Consider the following 20,554-nt stretch of genomic DNA (forward strand, 5'->3'; position numbering starts at 1 on the left):
TGCGCTAGTGTGGAGGGTGGGATAGGAGGGGATTATGAATAGGATGAGTTAAAAGGGGCTGGATGGAAGTGAGAGGCCCTCTTTGTGGACAGCTATGCTCAGGTGCTCCCTAGTATTGGTACAGTGGGATGGTATAGTCCATTAGTCCCTATGTCAGTGGTGTTAGATGGTATGCTCTATTACTTTCCGGTCTCAGTGGTGTTGGAGGGTATATTCTATTACTTCCTGGTGTCAGTACTATGGGTTGGCTGAGTTGGGTCCTCCCTATCATTGGGGGGTGGATGGTATACTATATTTTTTGATGGTGTCCGTACAGGGGGGTGGTATGGTCTAATTCTCTCGGGTGTCAGTATGGTGGGAGGTTGTACTCTATTACTCCCTGCTGTCAGTATGGTAGGGATTGGTTTGCACTATATCTCCCCAATGGCATTGCCGGGGATGGTATACGCTATTGCTTCCGAGGGAATACTGGGGTGCTCTACTCTTGTTCTCCTGGGCGTTAGTGCTGTGGGATGGTATACTATATTGCTCCCTGGGCCAGTATAGTAGGATGGCATTCTCGATTTCTGTCCGGTGTCAGTGCTGGGGGTATGCTATACTTCATTACTCCCTGGTGTCAGTATTGTTGGATGGTATACAGTATTACTACCTGATGTCAGTATTTTGGGATGGTATTCTTTGTTGCTCCTTTGTGGCTGTTCAATGGGGTGGTATGCTTTATTACCCCCTGGGGTCAATACTGTGGCTGGTTTCAGCATAGTGAGAAGATATACAGATATACCCGCTCCAGCTGTTATGTCTATTTGTGTTGAGATGTTGGTAACATAATATCTTCACTTTTGCTCTGAGGGGGGCATGCGGTGGCAAGCGTATTCCAGAGTGTGATGTGAGTGAGGTGACGTTTGGAGACGGGTTCCAGGTGGTAGACCGGGTGTGGATGTTGTTCATGAGTTTTGGATTTCAGTGGCAGGTGATTTTGGAAATGGTGGGGTACGGTCAGTCAGTTAGCAGGGGCAGCTGCTGGTTACTGGGCATGGGTCACAGAATTTGCCTTTGGACTTGGAAGGAATAATTTTTTTTAAATTTCAAGTTAGGGCATTCAGCTGGGGTTGGTTCGGCTTGCATCAGTTTGGGAGTTGGACACTATCTCGTTGGGTGTGGTGAAAGGTGGACAGCGGTCAAGCTGACCCATAGAGAGCATGCTCGCCTGGAGCGGAGCTGGCAGTAAATTGATTTTGAAGTACTTGGATTACGGTGGAGTGAGTGCCCAGGTGTGTTGCAGTCTGGTTGGATATGTTGGCCAGGACCAAGTGGACGGGTGCCCCGCTTGGGGGCATAGTTCAACACTGCCCAGAGTGAGGTGAATACAGTGGTGGGGCCATTTCATTGGCCAGGAATGGGGGAATCGTAGTACTACATCATGTGTTGGCATGTTTGTGGTGAGTGAGCCATAGGTGGGCTATGATTTGGGTAATGTTCCAAGTGGGGCATAATTTGTGTGGTTAAGCTGGTTTGACGTGGCAGCAGGAGTGACCTGGTGTTGTGGTCCTGCTGGTTGCAGTGGCCAGAACCAATTTGTGGAAAGCGCCTGCTTAATGGAACAGTTCAACACAGCTAAGAGTATGGTGAATACGGCGGTACTGGCAGGATGGAATTCAACAAGCTCAGCGAATGTGGAGGTAGTGCTTAGGTGTGATTATTGACACCTGAGCGCTGTGGCAGTTGGGGTCTTGGAAAGAAAGGATCCAATACATTGGTAAAGTAGTGGAACTTGGCATTTTATGTTGAACAGATGATTAGGGCTCCTGAAGCGGTGCTGGGTGGCTAGAGGCCAAGGTGGAGATGTTGGAAGAGTTAAAGTCCTGTTGGGTGCAGATTTTGCCTTCTGAGACCTGCAGCCTGGTTGTTTGAGTGTATACCCGGGAGTATGGAGTTTGATAACATTAAGGATATTGTTGTTATGGCTATGTATTAATAAAAGTGAGGATTTAGGTTGTTGGGTTAATAGGTTATTACTTAAATAGGTAATTTATTTAAAGGATGTTTAAATAAACGGCTGCTTGCCATGGGTTGCAATTAAAAATATTAAAGCCAGAGAACATTCAGTTTTAGTAGGGAAGAATAGTAATAATCTCACCTGCAATGCAAGACGATCTATAGTACAATCTTCACCTCGGCCAATATATAATTCTGTCTTTCCAGCGAATTTTAAAACATCTTTAGACAGCTTTATATCCTTAAAACTGTTGACAGAGTCCTACAAATGTTTCAAGCAGGTATTTATTTGTATACAAAATCAAAATAGTAGGCAGATATAAAATACCCCTATTTAACTTTAACTAGTTACTGCTAAAAAAACAAATATAGTTAAACAGTTAAAAAAAACCAGAAACCTATGTGGCTTCTGGTGGCTGACACCTTGACACCTCAGCTGTGTCTCACCAGAGAAAGTGGTTTAGGAATATGAGTATCTAGTTAACAGGTTAACACACTTTTCCCAAGTTTGTCCTTAGATTTGAAGGAAATCATAGGGTTCTCTGACCCACTATATGTACCCAAGACAGTGGGCCTGATTTATTAAAGCTTTCCAAGGCTGTAAAGAATACATTTTCATCAGTGAAGATGGGTGATTCAGAAAACCTGACCTATTCCAAGTTTCTCGAATCACCTAGCTTTGCTGAACAAAGTGTATCCTCTATAGCCTTGGATAGCTTTAATAAATCAGGCCCTGTATAAAGGACAAATGAGTGGGGGACAAGCATAGCAGAATGTGGAGGAATGCTTTTGCTGAAATTGGAAAAACTATTCTATCTGAACATCCTGTTCTCCTGTGTCCATGGGAGTAAGAAAAATCTATATGCAATATTCCAAGCTTTAGAGTGACTAAATAGAGTGAATAAAGACACTGGCCCTGATTTATTAAAGCTCTCCAAGGCTGGAGAGAATACACTTTCACCAGTGAAGCTGGGTGGTATTCAAAGCATTTGCTAGCAAATAGCAAATGACACTGAAGAAATCCATTCCAGGTTTGCTGGATCACCCAGCTTCACTGGTGAAAGTGTATTCTCTCCAGCCTTGGAGAGCTTTAATAAATCAGGCCCACTGTTGCTGTTTCTTTCCATTGCAAACAAAAACTAGGAAGGTTCTTGACAAAGTTGCATTGCTTTAATACCATGTATGTTTAAGTATAGACCATTATTTGCCATTATTTGATGGGGCTAAGTTCTGTGAAAAGTTCTGTAAAATGTGTAACAAACTCTTGCTATCAGAGACTTGAGACATGACAATTGTTACAAAATTTACATCAGCGGTCCCCAACCTGTGAAGAAAACCTTGGTGGTCCACGGCTCTGGCCAGTGCACCACCCAGTGGGGTCTGAAGAAGGACCCCGCACTGGAGCGCACTGGCCAGAGCCACTGACCATGACTCCCATATGCATTGCAGGCTCAGGGACCAATCCACTCTACTATTACAGGCTCAGGGTTCTGACATCATGACTTCACTTTGAGGGAAGTTTCTTCCCCTTTGAGTGACACGTGGCTCCCAGCGCATGTGCGGTATGGAGTCAGTAAATTTAGTGGCCTATGACATCCATAAGGATGGGGACCAAACACCAAAACCAAAGGTTGGTTTACACAAAGACACATTGCTATCTAATGTTGGCCAACAAATAATGAACAAAAGATCATTTAAGAACAAATGATCCCTCATTGTCAACTCAAAAGTGCAAAATACTTATCCTGAAGGGAGAAGGAAGGGAGAAAAGGAAGATATAGATTAAGCTTATGTAAGTTTTTTTTCCTTTTAAAAAATACCATATCGTGGTATGGCTTAGAAACAGCCATATTTTGTACCCTAGGCTTATACTCCAGTCAAAGTAGTTTCCATAAAGTTCAGATTAAAATGGGTACTTCAGTTTATATTCAGATTGCAGTATATTAGGATATATATGTATATATGTGTATATATATAGTTAGTTAAATGTGCTGTAAAGAACCGGTGAGATTTCAATCTGTGTGATAGCTGAAATCAGTCACTCTAAATAATAGTTCCAGAAGCTAACTGCAGGGGCAGGTTTACTTGGGTATAGTTATATTTGTATGATAATACACAAAATAAGTAATCTAGTTAGAAGAATGTAACCACTGTATGATATACAAACATTCATATGCTTGCAATAAGTATTTTCCTTGTTAGAATACTTCATAATTTATTGTTGGGTTTCCCCTCACACCATGTGGTAAATCTTCCCAGGAGGATTACAGACAGTTATAAACTTTTTTTTTTCCCTAACAGTTCATTTTCCGGTTTTATATGTCTAAAAGCGTACATTGTTTTTCATGAAAATGTATTTTACAGTATAATATAATAATGAGTATAAAAAAGTTTGAAACACAAAATCATGTAAAAATAATAAATCAAATACATTTCAAAATATATATATATTTTTTAAAAATGTTTTTAAATGTAAAAAAATAAATATTATACTCATACTAATATATATACTGTAAACTAAATGTTCATGAAATACAATGTGCTGCTTTTACACATATAAATCCGATGTATTGCATTCAATACAGTTATTTTGTATTGAATGCAATACAAATGGATTTTGAATTTCCCGCCCCAACCCACCGGCAATGTACACACGCACCAACGTCACTGGGAACTCCCTGGTGACTCATTGTGTGCAGAAGAGGCCTGAGGAAGAAAGAAGAAGACAGGGATTGCAGCGATGGACAATGTGGGGACACCGGCGGATCAGGTAAGGCTGTATTTACTATTACTTCACATAGGTTTTCCTACCCCGAGTGTGAGGTTACCGTTTTCAGGGACTTTTTTCAACCCGGGTCACACTCGGGGTTACCGCTAGGGAGGTTAAAGCCCTAACATACACTACTGATTAAACTGAAATCTGGGGTTTTACCAAAGCAGTGGAAAAACTATATGGTACTTTTAGAATTATTGACTATTTTACTCAAACTCCAAAAAATAGAACATCAAGAACATTACATAGATCGGTCTAAAGGACCTGATTTATGAAAGTTCTCCGAGGCTGGAGAAGATACACTTTCATTGGGTAATCCTGGGCAATCCAGCAAACCTGAAATGGATCTGGTCCAGGATTTAAAAACACTAACAAACAGCAAATAACTTTTAAGAAATCCTTTAGAGGTGTGCTGGTTCGCCCAGGTTCACTGATGAAAGTGTATCTTCTCCAGCCTTAAGGAGCTTTATATCTCTACAGTATGTGTTTTATGGAAGGTCAAAAAAGAAAAAAGCTTACCTCCTGAGTAAATTCATGGCCAGTAAGGATTTCATATCTTTCCCTTAGGCACACCTCTGCTTTTTCTTTTACGTCACAGTTTACATGTTTAGAGTCTGTTGAAGCATATATTGCAATACACATAGTATATAGGTGCAAATAAATTCAAGACCACTGAAAATTACGGAAACAGTGTGTAACATGGAATCCCACTAGTGACAGTTGTATTTATCTCTGCAAAGTCATATAATCTCTCATGTAGTGGTGTATAACAGAGAATCATTTGCAGGACAGCCAATGAAGTCAACAGTGATGCAAGGAATGTGACCTTTTTATTTGGTCTTAGAGTTACAAAAATGTAATGTTATTGTAAAAGCAAAAAAACACTTTGGGGCACAGATGAAGGGGCATCACAAACAAATTCTTAGACCCCACACCAGTTCATTTTGATCTTGACTTGTTTTTCTGAGCAGTATTGCATAACGCCACTTTTTGCTTCCTGCACCAGTCAAAATGCTGTGGTCCCCTATCAATGATTGATTGAGTGGCCTACCCTTGTCACATAAGCAGCCGGTGTGAAATTCAAGCATAATCTAGTGTAACACAGGGAGCAACAGTGTTACCAGGAAAAATTTTGGATGGACATTATATAGGACTTTCCAGTTTTTTTTACTGAGGCGTATGCAGTATAGATTTGTTTGAAGAGAAACTCTAGCTTTCCCTGCTGGTTGTTTTAAATTTCTGTCCTGGGGCTGGTTTTACTGGGAATCTGCAAGTGAGGGGGAGATTCCCAATTCCAGGTCCCACGTTTCCCGCGGCCCACAAGCCTATATAGAACACCTTCTGGTAAACAGCAGGGCTGTGAATGTGTGAGCCAGTTTACCTGTGTAACATAAAGTGCTGGTTTGGAAAAAAATTCTCCAGCAGGGAATGTTACAGAATGTCACTGCGTTAAAAATATAGACCAAAAAGAGCTTTTGCACAGTATTAAAAAATACATACAGTATCCATATATTGTGACATGTCAGGAATTTATTCATGCAGACAGATAATGTAACTAAGAAGGCCACTATAATATTTCTATTTTACAGATTGGTAATTACCTTCCATTATTCATAACAATAATATTAAATTACCTTCTTCCATTGTGTACAGTTCAAAGAGTTGCTCTTGAAGTTCTTTAGAATTAAAGTATTCCACCCTCATTTGATAACGGGTTCCATATCTCAAGTGAAGGATACACTTGGTTGTTGATTGATGAGATCCTGCAACTTCCTTCCTATTATTTAAAAAAATAGGATGATAAAATATTCAACTATATATACCCATCACCAGCATAAATAATAGCTAAATGTTGACAATTAACATTAACATTAAAATAGCCCCAAACATCAACAGAAAAACACAGTGGGATTGATTATCAAACAAGTTTCAGTTATTTACTAAGTAAAGTAAATGGTCAAAATTCACTCTGCTAGTAATACCCAATCACTTGAATTGTAATCAAAGAATTGTAAAAAACCACAACAAAAAACATATTTGCTTTGGCTAAAGTCAACGGAGTTTAACCTTATTCACTAAGCTAATTTAATTATTCCTTGCGAAGTTATAAATCATTTTACTCAGTGAACAGCCTAAGCTGATCAAAAGTGTGATGCATGTTTATTCACACATTTACTTAACTCTAGGAAGAATTTCATTACTTTTGTTATATACTTACTTTCCTTTGCAATGCATTTTTCCCAGCATCGTACCAACGTTTTAAAGCCATCGGTAAAGAATCTTTTTGCTTCATACAAAAGCCACTGATGCACCACTGCTTTCACATATTTATCACATGAAAATTTTCCCCTTAAAGCTTCTTTGGGCGGTACAAAAAGGTGGAAATCAGACAGAGCAAAATACAGACTATAAGCTGGGTTTTCCATAACCTCTCATTTTTAGAGAGATTCCAATGTGTGGGCTGCAGTGCTGCAGAACGCTGTCCTTCCTTGGTGCAGCACATAAGTTGCGCAGCTATCTTCACCACAGTGTGACAATTCTTATACTAAACTGCAAGGTGCTCAATAAAACATCTCTCAGTGGATTATTAACAGTGTATTATTGCTAGACCACTATTATAATAGTGCACAAGAGGACTACTAAAGGTGTACAGAAAAAACAGAAGCTATTCTGATTTGTTTATTTCTGTCTTTTCAATTAGATCATGTTAATCAATCTACAGAGGGTGATTGTGGATATAATCTGATTTCTCTAGGCCAGCTAACTGTACTAAACTCGATGCCACTGGTCTTTCTTGCAATTCAGTCCTGCATTGTCCTGGGATTCCTCTTTGTACTGATGCAGAGGAAGCCCTGGGTCCCCCTATCTTCTGCCTTGTCATTGGTGTTCTCACTCTGTCACCTGATCCTGCACTGCACATGTGTAAGATTGGTATCTCTTTCTCCTTGGTGGATAAAATGCCCCTTTTGCACCAGAGCCTCCCACGATGCATTAAAAAAAAAAAAAAACATTTGTACTTACTTAAACATGTTGAGTTTAGGTACGCTTTAATTGATTGTGCCCACAATTGTAAAAAGAATTTAAACTGAACAAGGTGATAATTGATTCAAGAAAGTTCATAAAAGCAAAATTGTGGTCTGTTTTAGGGCCCAAAAGTAATGCACACCACATTACAGCTATTTTCTAGCATAATTGGTGAAATGGTGTGACCTTGATGGCAGAATCAATTTCCCTAAAACAAAGTAGAAACCATGAAAGGGGGGCAGGACTTTTAGTCACAGGAAGTAGCTGATGAACAAATGTAGGACCTCTATCTGATAATAGGGAGTTAAGAGGCATGAAAGGAGTTGGTGTAAATAGGTGCACGGCTACAGTCAAGTACAGCTACACAATGGGTGGTTTAATTTAAAAAGTTATAGGTTACATTAAAGGTGGGAAAGGTTTTGAAAAGATTTATTGTCGTATAATTTTTTTTCATCACAAAATTCTGTCATTTTAACAGGGGGGTGTATACATTTTATATCTTTTGTACGCCTGATTAAAGTAGTATCATCACTCAGGCCTAGTGGCCTTGTCACAATACCTGTTGGTTCCCAAAGGGTCCTGCCTGTACGGACTACCCAAAACCTAGGCAGTTAGACCTAGCTAGGCCCTTGAGAGGTGGTTTTAGGCCAATCTCTGCCTGTATTGTGGCACCACTAGTCATCTGTTGCGTAATTACCTTGTAAGGTCTGGGGAAAAAGGTGCGTTGTCTCCTTCACCCCAGCCATCCTCCATCCTCAGCTCACATTTCTTTCTCCTTGTTCCTGCAATTCGCAGATTGCTTTACCATTAACACTGGACCAGTTACATTGGAGACAATTCTCTATTTCCCAACCATACAACTTGGGTATCAGGAGCTTTTAAATTTTGATGTGATACCCATGGTTGCAGGTCTGTAATCCCTGTATTAACTGGTGCATTGGCTAAGTGACTTTAATTTCTGCTTTTTGTTTCCGTTTACCATGATTTTTGGATGTTTTTTGACAAAAGGGGTTTGACGCTTTTCCCCCTCATCGTATTTATGATTGCCAAATCGAACTTCTGTCAGGAGCCGAGATTCAGTTTGACTGTATTTATCCTCTCAGACCCTGAACTTGTTACCCTCAGGGAGCACATTGATGAAAACCGTGAGGAAGAGATTTATCCAGTCTTCTACATCACCTACAGGGGCCGGCATATTTTTTGTGGAAAAGAAGGATGGTACTGCCCATTCTTGTATAGATTTCAGGGGCCTTAACAAGGTTACAATCAAGAATCACTATCCTTTGCCACTTATTCCATAACTTTTACAGAAGTTGAGATCAGCCAAAGTTTTCACCAAGCTGGGCTTGGGAGGAACCTATAATCTAGTAAGGATTTGGGAAGAAGATGAAAGAAAGGCAGCATTCAGAACCCACTTCAGTCACTTTCAATAAGCCATCATGCCTTTTGGGCTCTGCAATGCCCCTGATACCTTCCAGCACTGCGTAAATGACACCTGTGATTTTCTAGACGTATTACTAGTAGTACACTTCGGTGACATTCTGATCTTTTCTTCGTCCTTGGAGGAGGATAGAAACCATGACAAAAAGGTCCTAATTCACCAGTGGGTTCATGGGCTACATGTCAAGTCTCAAAAATGTGCATTTTTAAAAAAAAGACACCATCCAGTTTCGGGGCCTTATCATTCCACGCAGGGAATCACCAAAGATCCTGAGAAGGTATCAGCAGTATTGGAGTGGCCAGTACTGACCAATTGGAAAGGGGTAAAACGACTTTTAGGGTTTGCCAACATTTGTCAGAAGTTTATTAAGGGGTTCTCCGCCATTGTATCACCTCTAATAAAGCTCAGTTGGCCTTTGACTAACTAAAGTTGTTATTCACCTCTGCTCCCATTAAGAGACATCTGGATCAATCCCTGCCCTGGACGCATCAGAATCCGCAATCGGGGCCATGTTATCACAACGTTTCTCAAGGCACTTTTGCATCCCGTTTCTTTCTTCTCCCGAAAGATAAACCCCACTGAAAGGACTAACATGGGTGACCAGTAATTCCTGGCTAATATGTCCACCCTTGAGGAATGGTGCTATCTTTTGGAGGAAGTCGCACATCCTTTGCTTATTTTCACAGATCACAAAAATCTTGAATACTGGGGAAAGCTTGAGGACTGCCTGCCCTAACCCTCGCTTGGCCCATGACTGCATTCGCCTGCTGCCTGTCTCCACATCTAGGCCCCACCAGCCTTCCTGTTCAGGTAGGGTGACCCTGAGGGTAGGGACCTGGTGGCATTCAGCAACCAAATGCCCAGTGCCCTCCAGGCTATTGGCCTTTAACTCCATGTGGGGTGCCCCAGTGAAGACCTGGTGTCACTTAGACTCTGTGCCTCAGCGATACCTTGGGTGGAGTTCCTGAAAGGCCTGTGATGTCTCCTCCCCCCCCCCTTGTGCCCCCCCAACCATTTTTTCTCTCCCACAACTTTATTCGCTAAACATAAGTTATCATCCTTTAGTAACTCATTGTTTCTCAGTTCCTGAATGTGCACAATAAATTCCAAACAGTTAAAAAGAATGCAAATAACTATAAAGCTTCATTATTTGACACTGTAAACTTGCCTTAGGGAGTACAAAAAATGCATGAACAAAAGATACCTTACAGTGAAAATAACATGTCAAGACAAGAGGATAAATATGTCTAAATATCAGGATTATATCTCAACATCTACAGATCCTGTTTCTATTTGGCTTGTATTGAGGAGAACTATTATTTTATATAGATATTATTATTCTCATTTTAAATTGCCTAAGGTTACGACAGGTTCATTTTAAGGTAGAGGTATTTGCATAATTTAGGCATAGATGTAGCCAAGTTTTCCAGCAAACAAGTCATTAATGATTGCTACATCTTGCAATGACAATGAAGTTTTGGTCCTTTCCACAGTTAGCTGGGATAGCTCAAATGATCAAGCAAGTGCCCCTATAGTACTTATATCCCCTTACGTGTCTGGGAAATTTGTTACCTATAAACCGAGACCTAATATTCTGTCATAAATACCTTTCTGGTTATTCTTTTCAAACATAAAAAGTAGGGTTGAACAGTGTCATGTTACACATGCATGGTTTGCTTTTCATTATGTGTGTCCCTTCTCTCTTCCCCTAGCTTCTGCTTAGTCTCTTGTCTCCTCCCCTCTTCTTCATTCTGTCATCTACACTCATCTCAGTTGCATGCTCCTGTTAGCTGCTCACAGCATGATTTTTTTGACCTATCCATCTGTTCATCGGTGTATGATCTGCACAGTTTGGAATAAACTTCTTCAAGATCTACAAGGTGTCCTTTGGATTGAGTCACTGTCAGCCAATTCACCTAAGACTGCAGTTATAGCCATCTCATCACAACTGTAAGTTTTCAAAGATCACACTGTAAGTGCTTAGACTGGAGAGGCAGAACAAACAGAAAGCACCATAAGGTGCCACAGCATGCATTTACCATGTTGTCTTATTCCCCACAGATCAGCAGAGATGTCATTAGGGGTCCTTTTTAAGTCAGTATTTTCACAGGCAAAAACACGTGAAAATATTTAGGCCTATTAAATACGCACTCTCGCAGAGGTAAACAAGCACATTCAGATTGTTATTTTTTAAAAAAATTTTTTTAAATATAAGATGTCCTACAGCACTTACAGTTTTTTTTTTTTTTTTTACAAGTTTCCCAACAAAGTCCTCAAATACCAATTTAAAAAGTCAGTAAAGAGGGCTGTGGCCTGGCGCATGGCAGAGTAGGACGTGAGTCGTGAGCTCTCCTGTCCACTGCTGGAATTTGAAGCTTTCCTGCAGCTTTCTCCCTTCTCCTCTCTTTGCTAATGGGCAAGCACAGTCACCGTGAATCCAGTGTTTCCTCCGGTGGGTCCCGATGCCGCGAGATCGGCACCTTCTTCCAGGCCTTTCAGCTCCAGCTCAGAGGAGCCAGAAAGTTGTTACTATAATTGTTGTTGTTATGTATACTGCATTTCTTTTTTTTGATTGCTCAATCTTTATGCCTATTATGACTGTTTCGATGCACTCTTATATGTGCTGTAATGATAAGCTGCACTATTATTGTTATATTTTTGTTATATAAGCTGGTTGTTAATGCCGGACATGAGCAGGAGCCTCCTCCATGCCACCCATGTTACCCCCACTCAGGATCTTGACAAATTTTTGCGTGTTACACTTTAGTTTACACACCTTTTATTAATCCCCGCTAAAGCCCCTGCACCCCCTTCCCAGTTATTCTTAATCATACTCTCATTTATGGGAACAAGAGCTTTGCCCCAACTGCAGTTCGCTCCCCTTACACCTAATGATGGCAGCCTTATCCTTGGCCTCTCGTAATCTCAGGGGCTTTAATGTGCTGAAGAAAGGCCAAGGCTAAAACATTATTTTTGCAGGAGACCCACTTTAGAAGTGACTCAATACATATGTTCAAAAACCCCTACAACACTAAAGGGTTTAATAGTACCAACCTTTCCCTCAAATTAAAGTGTGTCTACAAATCTTTTCCTCCTGAAGTTCTCAACTCCTTTATTGATACACAGGCCCGCCATATCTTTTTATCCATCAAATCCAATGACCAGGTCTAAAACTTTGTTAATGTATATGCTTACAACCAGGATCAATTCTACTTTTTACCTCAGATGATTTCCAAACTGGAACAATTTGGTTATCATCAATTGATAATGGGAGGAGACTTTAATGTACCCTTAGTTCCACAGAGTGATACTTCAATGGGGAGATCAGCAGTCCCTGCCTTGGCCTTGTCAAAGATTAAACACTTATAGCATAAATTAGTTGTTGTGGACACATGGCGCATTTCCCACCATGTTGAAAGGGGTTATAGCTTTTAGCCCTTTGCCCACAACACCTACAGTCATATTACTTTCTTATTGCACAAGCTCTACTTGATTTTCAACAATCACTACAACCCGGTAAATGTCCCGGTCCATATGGCTTCACTGCCCTTTTTTTTAAGGCTTTTGCTTCCCAACTAATGCCTACTTTGACAAAATCATTAAATGCAGTGGACCAAGATCACCCATTCCCCCTGACCTCCTCTTAGCTAACATAGCAGTCTTGCCTATACCAGGGAAGGCTGTGGCAAATTTCGGGAATTAAAGCCCCATCCCCCTACTTAACATTGACATAAAATTATACGCAAAGACTAAAGCTACTCAGTTAGTCCCTCTGCTCCCCTCCTTGATGCATAGAGACCAAGTGTGTTTTATTCTGGGCTGGGAGGCGAGGGATAACACTACTCTGAACATTCATCTCAGCTTGCCTAATTTCCATAGAAGCCGAAAAGGCCTTCGACAGGGTTAATTGGCAAATTTTTGACTCTGCAACAGATTGGTATGGACCCTGAACTCTGTGCAAAAATCATGGCTCTATATTCTTCACCAGTCATTTTGGTCAATGGGATCCAATCTGGGGAAATTACCATCTCCAATGGTACCAGACAGTGGTGTCCATTAGCCCCCTTTTTCTTCGCCCTGGTAATGGAACATATATCAATCTGATCTAATCACTCAATTCAAGGCATATTTACTCCCTCGCACCATCATAAGTTGGCCCTCTATGCAGACCATGTTCCCCTCTATATCACGCAACCACACACCCCACTTTCCTCTAGTCTCAAGAAGATGGAAAAATTCAGTTTTCACAGTAATTTTAAAGTGAACCTCTCCAAAACAGGGGCCATGAACATTTCTTTATCGTCTAATCTAGTCTTGCAATTATTCCATAACTTCCCCTTTAAATAGTGCAATACCCACATCAAGTACTTAGAGGTTTCAATTTCATCAGATTTCACTCACCTCTTTCAGCTCCATTGCTCAAGACCATATTTCAAGATTTAGATACATGGCAAAAGTTCCCACTATCCTGGTTTGGTAGGATACATGTTCTCAAAATGGACAAAAAATCCCTATTTCTCCCCCTAAAATGATTTTTCAAACGCTGTGCTCTTGGGCTATCAGATTTGTATGGAGGGGCCACGGTCCCAGAATTAAACATATATCTTTGTGTAGATGCAAATGAGTTGGGGGCATGTATGATGCCGTTGCCTTACTAACCAGGCTGGTAGAATGACATTTTAAACAAGAACGTAAATTATCCACTCTGTTGGAACAAGATCTTTCCCCCTAGACCCAAGGGCAGTGGCTTGGACACCAGTTCCTATAGATACCCCGCAATCCTCTCTGCTCACCTTTGCCACTCTGAGGATTTTGCATTTTTTTAGGGACCGTCTATCTCTCTCCTCTATTCCCCCTCCTCTCACCCCCTTGTTCGACAACCCTTCCTTCCCTTTTTGGGCTAAACCAAACCAGGTCAGTGGGGTTTACAAGGGAATGTTGGCCTTAAGCTAGGCATTTCCTGGATTACAAGGTAACCCCATTTCTAACATGAGTCCAACAAGTCCGTGTGTGCAGCTGTGCCTGTTTGTACTACTGTAGGATGAAAATATGTTGCAGGGGCATGACTAGTAGGATTGTACTAATTGTAAGTTTTGGCTAGGTTCAAAAAAAGCTTGTAACTCCCTCCTATTACCTAATTTTAAACTTACTGTGAAAGAACATAAGGTTCCAAGTCCAGTCTACTGCTTTCAGAAAAATATCTGTCAATGTCATTGAATGACGTCAGTGCTGTTTCCGTGTCCTGCAAAAAATTAAAAATGATATTGTAATGATTTTTTTGAAATGGGGTCTGGGGTAAGGGGGGTGCATACTTGATAATGATATGTATAAAGATGTAAGAGAAATTGTATAGAAAAACAGTTCAAATAATATACCCTGTTTTTAATGTCTTACACTATTTCGTAAAGAAACACAGTCTTCTTACCCATGGAAAGTGACAGTGTCTGCGCACACTTTGCACTGCACTGGCAAAGTTACTCTCTTTAATTATGTAGGTGGGTGCTATAAGTGCTATAAAATACACTATACTTCTTCTAATCCTGAGCTCCAGAGATTATATTCTTGTTTAGATTTGTTTTGGTAAATACATCTGTAATACATTTTCATACCGTGACATTTCACAGCACAGAGTATATAGAAGAAGTGCCATATAAAAACATTTATCATGTATCAAAAACAATATATCATGATGTGTAATAAACTTACCTTATCATATTCTAGTGGGTAGCAGACTGGTGGCAAAGAGTTGTTGTCTTTGTCCCTAATGTAATCTTTTACCTTCAAAACAAGATTTATATTATGTTAAATTACATTTTTAGTCCATTGTACCATATTATTTTTTTTTTCCAGAATAGCATTGTGCTAAATATTTTAAATTTTTTATTTGCAGGGTAAACGTCAATGATGCCTACCATAAGTGCAATTGATTACACATACTGTAAAGTTTCAATGAGCTTTAAAAAGAGTTTTACTTTATTTATTTAATGGAAATTCAGAAGGAAATATGTTCAAGTCGAAGTGTGAGTCAAATGGTCAAAAATACCTCAGTACATGATTGCACATTAGGCACATACAGTGAATATATGTAGGGTCCAAAACATTCTAAGGATGATTGCTTTCTTGCTTTCTTGAAGGAAAGGACAAGATCACAATAACATACCGGCATTGTGTATAATGTAAAAGGTTTATCAAATACATATGTTTAAGTATGTAAAAATACAATAGAATGTCTAAAAAATAATTTATATATATTGGATGTAGATATGTTGGAGGGTACATAATTTATATATATTGGGTGTAGATTTGTTGAAGGGTACATGAGGTTGGCAACATAAGAATTTATGTCTTTACATGCTTCAATAATACAAAGAAACCCTGACCTAGGCCTTGACTGATTCAAATTTGAGTTGATGAAATTAAGCTTTGTAATTATTACAGTATTTTCTATAAAATAACAAGCATTTTGCAATACTCCATTCTACTAATTATGCTAGAAATCACATAGTTCTGATCTGATACACAATTCAAAGATTTCAAATCATTATAGCTGAACTGTCCACAGTCCACAGATATAAACCAAGCCATTCAAAGTCAAATTTTGATTCGCACAAATAAACTAAATTACTTTGCTAAGCACTAATTGTATTAAAATTACCTAATGACATTATTTTATTATAGCTAGGAGTGATAAAGTAGTAGAGGGTTGGACCCTACAACAAGTTTTTATGAGACTGAGAGACTGACTCCTTTGTTTGTACTGGTGACCACCAGCACAAAAATGTGAGAGGAAATCCAAAGTTTTTGAATTGTACCCAGAATAGGTAAAAGACAAAATTTCCAGGTAAACCTGTTTTAGGTACAACCACCTTTGGGGAATTTCTAAACTGCCTTTTCTGTATCTAGGAAAGGAACAGAAGAGAAATTTCCCCAGTGGAAGAAGGCAGGGTATATGGTGTTTGAAACTATGGTCCCATGTCCCCCTTTTCCCCCAATATATTAGGCAGTCTCTGTGTTTTTATATGTGATATAGTGAACATTGCTTATAAGAAGTTACAAGAAAAAAGGTTGTTGCTGAGGAAAAGCTCTATTGACCCAAAAATTGCTTATGTTTTCCAATAGCAAGATTACTTACTAATAACATATTTTCCTCTGTCACATCTCTTTACCAGTCTGCGGTCTGTATATTTGATGAGCCTCTTACCCAACCACTATCTCTTTGTCATTACATTAACCTTTGGAATAATGTGGTCCCCAAAGTTTCTCCAGGCAAAGTCTCTGAGGTTATGAATATTATTTATTGCATTATAATAATAAATTAAAAATCTGTAACCTTACCACATCTGGAAGATTTATGGAATCAGACTCTGTTATGTTTTTCCATTGTACTTTATTTGGAAAGCCCTGTAGATTAAAACATAACCAAAGATAAATTGTTGTTATTGTCATGCACATTGTACATTAGTCACTGACTTTAAATGTGAACAGACTTTTGCTATAAATATGAACAAACTTTAATATCTTTAGTAATAAACTTTCCTTGTATTTTCCCAAGTTTGTTTGACAACACGTAGGGATGAGAAGTTTCCAATGTTTTACTATAAGCAGTCAGGTCAATAGAATAGGCTGTATCATTAAATTCAAAGACTACAGACTTGTTCTGTATATAAAACAAATGTCCCTTACCAAAGCCTTTAAGAAACTGTCTATTTCACAGAAAGCCACATGCTTTTAGGAAATGCAGAAGTTCAAGAGACAAACCTATATTAAACAATGCAAATCATTTCTCAAAGAATGTGGCATTTGTTTTGGGTGCTTAGCATGTAGTAAAAAACTGCAATGCCTCAAATAATTGCATAGAGTCTAAAAGTGATAATCACATTGCAGCTTTGTACCCTGGACTGACTCCCGAGAGTTCAACTGCAAAGAAAGAAAAGATGTTAAAAATATATACATTTTCTTTGCCAGTCCAACTCCATGCCTCAAGCAAGGTCTGTTTTTTTTCTTTTATTTTGCAGATTTTCAGAATCTTTAAAAACGTTGGTCCTCCTTTCCCAAATAAATATCATGTACTAGTTCAGTGACTCCATCTTTTGTACATGGTACTATACCACCCAGAGATTCTATTTTCACTAAGGAGCAATTAGCAACCTCACTGCAACTGGAAGCCCCCTCTATCATATCAGACAGGTATTCCAAGATATACTTGCTTTCTCATATGACAAAAAGATTAACTGACATCAGGAATGATTTGCTGCTCTATCCAATAACAGTAATGCCAACCAGATGTCTTTCTGGCTTCCGACAAGACTACACCTTCAGATGGGAAACACAGAGATCTTTTTATCTTCTATAGCAGGCTATCAACACACTAATTCTGTCCTGTTATTGAACACTGCAGACCCTTACCTTTGATGTTTAGAAATCCAAGTCTCCCTACCCTACCTACAACCTCTACAATGTGTGAACATTGCTATAAAGGCTTGCTTATCACTAGGCAGTATTAAACCGCCATTATCTGCACTGTAGGCTTCCTTGAGTATACCACAGATATAAACCCACTTTTCAGTTTGCAACCCCAATATCTTTAATTATACATGTGCATGTTTACTTTTAATGTTGGTACATTTACCAACAACCTTTTTTTTGTCCAATACAGACTTTTTGACCCACTCCTTGGTTTTATACTAAATGAATGCTACTTTCTTATTATTTCTAACTAGCCCTTCCATCCTGTGAGTATTTGCTGTTACTGTAGTGAATGCACTCTTAACTATAGGTTGATCAGCAGCAGTTTGGACTTTCATTACAAAAATTATTTTTGACACAATGGTACAGAAAGTGCCCTTTGAACTCACTGGTTCCAAAAGTACCAACTTTCAACTTTAAGGTTTTTAAGTGATAGAAAATCACTTTAGCAAGTCATACAAGAAGGTAACTACAGTCTTAGATGTACAACAACAAATTACACTGAATTTTGACAGCTACAATGTGGCTGAAAATGAAAAACAGGAAAATGATCACAAATGCAAAGTACACTTGCAAATATACAACAGAATAGCTAAAAAAATAAATAATTAATTAAAGTGTTGCAATAGCTAGACAATGTTCTGACCTTCATTAAAAAGCTGTGGCAGCACTATAAGGTAGATATACATAAGTGAATGCCTACAAACCTCAATGAATTGAAGCAATGTTGTAAAGAAAAGTAGGCCAAGAGTTCTTGCTGCTGGAGGTGGTTCTACAAGCTATTGAACCATTGGGTGCTTTTTGAGACATCATGTTTGTTAAATAATCTGTGGGATGTGTTATGTGTTGTTTTATGCTCTTATGCCTGCAGTTAGATTAAATTTTTTGAATTCCTGCTAAGGACCAGATAGTGTTTCAATATGTTCCAAGTCAAAAAAGGGACAATTGTAGGAGGGTGTACATTCATTTTCTCATGATTTTACACAGCAGTTCACATTCAGTAACATATTTTTTTCAATATGCCTACCATAAAGAAAAATGCATAACTCAAAAACTAGATTTTCGTTGGAACATTTATATAGACTAAGCATGTGGAAAAACTGTAGATGTAGACATTTTTTCTTAATAGGACCAATTCAGAGCTGGAGCTGGCATTACCCATAACTGAGCCTGTGGCTCTTAATTCAACCCATGCATACTCCTAACTCTACATGGTCTTTTATTAGCATTTCTCCTACCAAGAAAAAATGCAATTATGTTTCACTTGTTGCTTGGTCAATCACACACTTACAGCAGTGGTCACTGTAGCCACATTTATACCAGAGCTTACATGACTCAAACCTTTACAAGAGGGTAAATGTTTCCACTACAGTTCAAGTCCTTAATGGTCAAGATCCCCAAACTTTTTTTTCATTTTATAATAGCAGTTTATACAGTAAGGACTTCTTACTAACTTACGGAGTCAGAAAATGCATCTTTATACCAAAATTCTGCACACGGTACACTAAAATTGACATCTAAAGAATCAGCAGTAACATTACCTTGCTGGGCACTTTTCACACACATACCCTCCTGGTTATTTGGTTTGCACAGACCCCCAGTCTGCTTCAGCAAAGACTGCAAGCAAATAGGTTTCCTAAAGAAGGAGCATTCCCTAACTGGAAATTACCCTCTTTTCTTGGCAGCACCCATGTGGCTGCATTCTCTCTCCAATTTGGTGATCTCTCCACTGCTAAAACAGGTATTTCTTGCATCTTTGCACAGCAAATGACTTTGTCAGTACAAGTATGTCAAAATAAATATATAAAGTAAGGTTATGCATTCGAATCATATGATCTAATCAAACATGTATTGAATGGACTTGATGCAAGTACTGTTGCAATGATGATCCAAAGTTTCAGTGGGATGCACTAAGAGTTTACCTAGACAAGCTCTTCCTATTGTTGATATTAAAGCTACAAATGCCCAACACACCCCATGGTCATAGAAGATTATCCAGAGATAAAGCTCTTGTATGAGCAGGAATCATGAGTTTTTCTGAATGGAAAGATCTAGCTGACTCAGAAGGAATCTTAAGCTGCGTACACACTTCCAATTGTTATCGTTGGAAATGAACGAAGAAGGAATGACAAACGACCGATTGGCCAAAAATCGTTCGTAAAAAAAGTAGCCAATGACGCCGACGAACGAGGATAGTTGTTGGAAATGAACGACCGGACCGGCGGATCGGATTGGACGACGATCGTTCAGAGTCCAACGTCACATACCTATAGACAAAACCACATGAATATATTTTGTATAATTTTGTATTGGATTGGATACAGGACTTTGTATTGAATCTAATAAAAAATATTTTAAGAGGTGCAGGGAAGGGATGAAAGGAGGGGCAATAGAAAATAAAAAGCAAGAAGGGAAAAGCTTTTTAGGTGAGGAATAGCTGCTTACCTCATGGCGGAGATAGAGGAACTGCTGGCACAGTTGAGGGCCGCTGCTGAGACCAGGGGTCCAGGCTGGCTTCAAGAGCAGGTGAGCTCTCTATTGCAGGGGGTGGCTTCGGCCCCCACGTCTGGTGGACCGGACGCCAGGCGGCCGCGGAGAATTAGGCGCGCCTGAGTCCTGAGCCCCCTAGGACTCAGCGCCATTTTAGGAGCCCTGTTAGGGACCCTCCGGCCCCCCAAGCTCAGCCTCAAGCAGGCTGCTGCTGGTGGGGAAACTGGGAGGAATCCTCAGCCACGGCGGAGTCGCAGGGGAGAAGATTGTGGGGCTGCGGATGCCCTGCAAGATTTTCTCCCTCTTTCCGGAGGAGCTGCGGATCGTGCTGGAGGCAGGAGAAGGACTGGTGGCCGTGCTGTGGG

General features: G+C 39.6%; 1 protein-coding gene across 1 annotated transcript in view; it reads right to left on the minus strand.

The window, feature by feature from the left end:
- The window catches only part of LOC140327488 (uncharacterized), a 44,686-nt gene extending 24,537 nt beyond the window's left edge, over positions 1-20,149 (minus strand). Inside the window, exons 1-9 of the mRNA XM_072406875.1 lie at positions 20,145-20,149; positions 18,200-18,225; positions 17,137-17,150; positions 16,569-16,634; positions 14,940-15,011; positions 14,384-14,475; positions 6,403-6,545; positions 5,288-5,382; positions 2,138-2,257 (exon numbers count right to left, since the gene is read on the minus strand). Coding sequence (XP_072262976.1) covers positions 2,138-2,257; positions 5,288-5,382; positions 6,403-6,545; positions 14,384-14,475; positions 14,940-15,011; positions 16,569-16,634; positions 17,137-17,150; positions 18,200-18,225; positions 20,145-20,149 — 633 coding nt within the window. The remainder of the gene's footprint in view (positions 1-2,137; positions 2,258-5,287; positions 5,383-6,402; positions 6,546-14,383; positions 14,476-14,939; positions 15,012-16,568; positions 16,635-17,136; positions 17,151-18,199; positions 18,226-20,144) is intronic.
- Positions 20,150-20,554: the final 405 nt, after the last annotated feature.

The sequence above is a fragment of the Pyxicephalus adspersus genome, chromosome 3, assembly GCF_032062135.1.
Source record: "Pyxicephalus adspersus chromosome 3, UCB_Pads_2.0, whole genome shotgun sequence".
In the NCBI taxonomy this organism is placed as follows: domain Eukaryota; kingdom Metazoa; phylum Chordata; class Amphibia; order Anura; family Pyxicephalidae; genus Pyxicephalus; species Pyxicephalus adspersus.